Genomic DNA, 5,511 nt, shown 5'->3' with positions numbered 1-5,511 from the left:
GAAATAAAAGAAAAACAGAAAATTTGGATAAAATAATAGTGTCAAAAACAGACCCAGAAAATTTGGATAAAATAATACAGTCAACATAGACCCAACAAAACATAGAAAGCAAATTAAACCCTTGAGATCATCGGCCTTGTGGATTCCTAATCTCAGAGAAAACTGCCCGAGACCTGAGTACTTCGTCGAAATCCTTGTTGGTAATACTTTGTTCATCACTTGTTATACTAAACGTGGTGCGGGACATCAGAACGTGTTCACCAATGCTGCTAAACACTTCACCGCTAGCATCTGTTAAAAGATGGGTCTCGTCTTCCACATCTACTTCAATTTGATTATTGCCACAATTTATCTCCCCTTCCGCATTACGCTGCAACTGTAGAGCAAACTCAAGGCTCCACACAACATCGCTCATTGATGGCCGCTCGGTTCCCTCGTCAACTAAGCAACTCATCGCCACCTCAGTAAATTTCTTGAAACACGGAGAAGCTATCTTACCCCTTAAAAATGGATCAATGAACTGATCAAGGGTTCCGTTGCGGTAGCATTCTTGAGCCCATGTTGCTAAGCTAGCTTGTTCCTTATCTGCCGTTCGGTTAATTGGTGGTCTAGCACACAATACTTCACACAACACTACACCAAATGAATACACATCCGATTTTTCCGTCAATTGTTGACGACGATAGTATTCTGGATCCAAGTACCCAAGGCTACCCTTTACAACCGTGGTAACGTGTGCCTTGGACACGTTTGTAGGGCCTAATTTCGATAACCCAAAATCTGAAACCTTGGCCACCCACTTCTCATCCAACAAAATATTTGTTGTCTTAACATCACGATGAATTATTGTGTGCTTTGCTCCAGTGTGAAGGTATTGCAACCCACGTGCCGCACCAATACAAATCTCCAGCCTTTGTTTCCATGGAAGAGGGGGATTATCAGTCTTGTAGAGATGATCACGGAGGCTGCCACGGGCCATGAAATTATAGACCAGGATCATCTCACGGGCGTCGTTGCAATAACCAATCAAAGAGACCAAATGGAGATGGCGTAGTTGGGAAAGCATCTCGATCTCGGTCTTGAACTCAAGGGCACCTTGTTCAGATTCAGGATTCAATCGTTTGATTGCCACTTGTTTGGCACCACCATCTATGAATCCCTTGTAAACGTTACCAAACCCTCCAACACCAATAACAAAAACATTGTCAAAGTCGTTGGTAGCTGCTTTGATCTCAGCAAGTGAGAAGTATCGACAAAGATCGGATGGTAGAGATGATCTTGAGGACTTGGTTTTAGAAGAAAATTGACTCCACCAGGTCGACCCGTCAGTTGAACCAGAATTCTTGACTCTCATTTTCCGTAAGAAACATAGAAGAGAAAGAGAAACGAAGCATAATGCTATACCACCAACTATGGAAAATATTATTTTATGAACACTATTTTTCCTTCTTGTTGGCTTAAAACCGCCCGGTGTACCGGCTGGAACTGGAACTGGGTCAGGGTTGGGTCCGGTTAGATTTCCATCATTGCTCAATTTGAATATTTCAAGCCCATTCAATATAGCATCAGAATAGTTGGTCATCCAAGCTGGGGCGGGATGTAGTGAAATTGATAGATTTGTTCTCTTCTGGTTTCCTGCTTTTCCTCCACTGCCAATCATAACAGCATAATCGTGAATTACAGGAATCCCGGTTCCTTCAGCCCAACTAACGACATCTGCTTGAGATTCAGCCACCAGATTGTTTATGTAGATCTGAAAAACTCTGTTTGCCGCGGCTACTATCTCATTCTGGAACTCACAAAAATGTAGCCTAACAAGGTAAGTGAATCCAGAATCAACTTGAAATTGCCAAGTGAGTCTATAGTTCTCATTCATTGTCTTGTTGGTTCCCATCGTCCTGGCAGTTGTATAAATTGGGACTGGTGCGGTGTAATTGGGTATCATGCTGAAATTGAGCTCTCTGCTAAGATTAACGGGAAGAGCACTAGGTCTCGCATCAGTCAAGTATTTATTGTCGTCAGACCAGCTCCTATACATGCCTGTATCTCCTGCAGGTGAAACGAAGCTACCGCCCACATTTATTCTGTATACCATCTCAAGAGCCATGTTCTTTTCGATGCGGTAAGGATTCTCCTGGTTAACAAACTTAAACCCCGTGTCATTGTCCGCAGAGTAATAAAGATTGTCCGGCATGGACACAATTTCAATTCCGTTGATGAAAGCATATGAATCAGGCATACTGCGACTTGCAGTGAACAATATGGTCAGCTTTCGCTCAGAATCTTCAACATTTACGCAAAATTCTTTAGAAAAGGTTTCCGATTTACAATCATCAGCTGTGAGGGCAGCGCTAAAGTTGCTTAGGAGGGTATAACGGCCGATATGGACATCGAAAAAAGCAGTTGAGCGGTTGAATTCTCCGTAAGAAGTGGGATAAAAGTGAAGGCGAACGAATTTTTGTCCTGGTGTCACGTTAAACGTGTAGCTAAAATGAGAGTGAGAGAGGCGTGCAGTGTTATAAGGTATGGGGTCTGTTTTTGTACCTGAAACATTTGACATAACTGCTTCAGTATTTTTGGGCTGATCTAAATATTTATCATCTCCAAGCCACAACCGCGGAGTGGAATCATTGTTGTTGCTGACGGAACCACAGTCGAGTGCTATGTTATCAGGAGGAGTGTATGCGGCTGAGATGTTCAGGTTTTGGAGCAAGAGCATAAAGTAGAAAGGGGCTGGGATTGAAAGTTTTTGCAAAGAAACATACACTTTTTTCATGTTTTTCATGGCGGGCATGAGAAAAATTAATATCAGAAAAGGAATTAAAATAGAAGATGAAGAAGCTTGCTCTAAACAATTATTAGTCGAGAGAGATGAGGAAAACGATTGAGACAGGTGGCAAAGAAAAGACAAGAACAAATAAATTTTTGGGAAATTTCGTGCTTATCTCCGTTCCAAATTTCACTTTCCTTTCACGAAATGCTGGATTTCAGAAATCGAAATTGTAGTGACTGTCATATAGAAGAAACAAAAAAAAGACTTTGAATGATCAAATCTATATAATTACTGGACCACCGGCTTAAGTCGTCAACTTCTAAGACGTATAATTTGGTTTCTGAAGACATCAATCATTATTACACATTTATTTCTTCAACAAATAATTAAAGAAAAATAAACTGGAGAAAATCACGGTGAAATTTGACAGATCATATGCGTACAGGTAACGGGCAAAGGCTAACCCAAGTTTGTTCTGTGGGAAAGTGGGGTATGATCGAGAGACTGGTAAGAGTTAATGGCAGAGAGTGATACGGAGAAAATGTCTCAATAATTAACTGTCTTTGTCATGACTTCTAAGTCGTCCAAAGGTTTGAAATGTCTTTGCATTTGCAAGTTGTAATTTGCCTCCCGGACCCTACCAAGGTCGTTCTTCAATGAGCACTCGGATCAATTTTGCTGATTAAAATGATCGAGTTTATTCAAAGATGAATCAACATGCACGATTGTTATTCTTTTGAAGAATGACAATTTGTTTGTTTGTTTGGTTTTTCCTTTAAGATGCCAATCAAAACTGCTGCAAGAAATAAAGATTTTAGAAAGATTTTATAAATTGAATAGTATGCATTACATAAACGGTAAAACTTTTATAAATTAATATCTTTGTAATTATGAAAATTTATTAATTAATCGAGATATTATTTAATCGATAAATTAATAATTTATTTATTTATATATTAATTAATAAAAAATTAATTTATCGAGGTATTTTTCATTTTTTTTCAAAATATTGAACTTAATACATATATTTTGTATCGTGATAATACAAATATTATCTAATTACCAAAGTATGAATTACCATTATACTATATATTTGTTTAACAAAAACAAGTTCATGAGCATAATTAGTCTTATTAAATAGAAGTCATGAATCTATCTATTTTTGCAACAAATTAAAATTACATTCAATGTATACTTAATTAATATACTTCATGAATATTAAGTCAAGCAAAAACATTTATAAACAAATAATATAGTATTACAAATGGTGAAATTAAACACAATGACTTTTCATCTAAAAGATATAAAGAAATAAAAAATAACAGATAAAATGCGTAAAATATTATATGAGTATAATTTTGTAAATGGGGTTCTTGTGATAGGGAGAGGAAGCGTTGCAAATAAGTAAAAAGATGCGTCAAAGGCGGTAGAGAGGCAAATTGGAGCAGTTCCTGTAGCACTAAGTGTCGTGGTAGGTGAAAGAGAACAATAAGAGAATTAGGGAATATAAGAGAATTAGAGAGAGAAGCTCTCAAGCTAAGAATGTGTTAGCTGAGAGGGAGAGAGAAGAGCCCCTCTAAATGAATTGTGAGGCTTTATATATAGTGTTAAAAGTGACGGTTACTCAAGAATAGGCTTTAATACACCTAATGAATGATATTATTATGAAAAACATTTCTGTGAGTAACCGTTACTGTAATTAAATGTAATAAGACTTGTTCTCAAGTAAAAAGTAATATAAAAGATATGTACAATAATAGATACAAGAGAAGAAGTTGTACGAGAATAGGTACAAGAGAAGAGGGTAGGAGGGTGAAATACTTATATTTCAGAAAAAGGTTAAGAGGAATACCTCTTAACTATCTCCATATCTGACCACCAAGCCAAACTCTCCAGAACATCCCAAGATGAAAAGAACCCATGAACCCTACCACTTATTCCAAGTTGCTTTCACTGTCATCCAAGTGAAGTGGTTATTCTATTCGAAGTAGCTGTTATACTTGTATTAGTTGTTCCATATGGAGTAATGCTTTACTTATTATAATTGTTCTGTTTTAAATAGTACTTCACTTGTTTTAGTTGTTTTGCGTGAAATAGCACTTCACTTGTTTTAGTTATTCTGCGTGAAGTAGCACTTCACTTTTCTAGTTGTTCTTTGTACAATATTATGTTGTAATATAATTCTTTAGAGAATAGGTATTAACCAAAATCAAGTATCTACAGTTTGCCCCCTGCATAAGAATCATTATTAAAAATAATTCTTATGCATTAATTTAAAATGTAAAAAGTTTTATTTTGTACTATAATGTATCGTACTGTATCACTTGGAGTAGTAATGCCTTGGACAATACTACTTTAGACAGTAACATCTTAGTCAATAATGCTTTAGGCAGTAACACATTACTGTCTTGTGTAAGGTGTAATGCTAATTTTTTTTTTTGGTAATGTCAATATCTTTTGTAATATTTGATTGATTATGCAATAATATTTTTTTCATATAAAATAAGATTTTCAAGACACAACTAGTAAAAGGAAAGTTAATCTTTTTCATAAAAAAAAAAACCTTGATTCTATGTGGCCTATAAATATCAAGTTACTATGAACAATTTTCTTCATTCATATTCAAAGCTAAACAAATTTCAGAGTAAAGTCAATTCTTTTGCGAATCTTTTTGAGCAAGTAAGTTTTTCTTCTTCTTGTAATTTCTTGTTTGATTTTTTTTTTAAAAAAAATTGAAT

General features: G+C 36.1%; 1 protein-coding gene across 1 annotated transcript; it reads right to left on the bottom strand.

Moving 5' to 3' along the window:
- LOC18601706 (receptor-like protein kinase FERONIA) lies at positions 1 to 3,027 on the bottom strand. The gene has a single exon (XM_018119571.1). The coding sequence runs from the start codon at positions 2,792 to 2,794 to the stop codon at positions 128 to 130; it is 2,667 nt and encodes an 888-aa protein (XP_017975060.1). The 5' UTR covers positions 2,795 to 3,027; the 3' UTR covers positions 1 to 127.

The sequence above is a fragment of the Theobroma cacao genome, chromosome 4, assembly GCF_000208745.1.
Source record: "Theobroma cacao cultivar B97-61/B2 chromosome 4, Criollo_cocoa_genome_V2, whole genome shotgun sequence".
NCBI lineage: Eukaryota > Viridiplantae > Streptophyta > Magnoliopsida > Malvales > Malvaceae > Theobroma > Theobroma cacao.
Note: the sequence above shows the minus strand (reverse complement) of the source record. Positions and strands in the feature narration are given on the sequence as shown.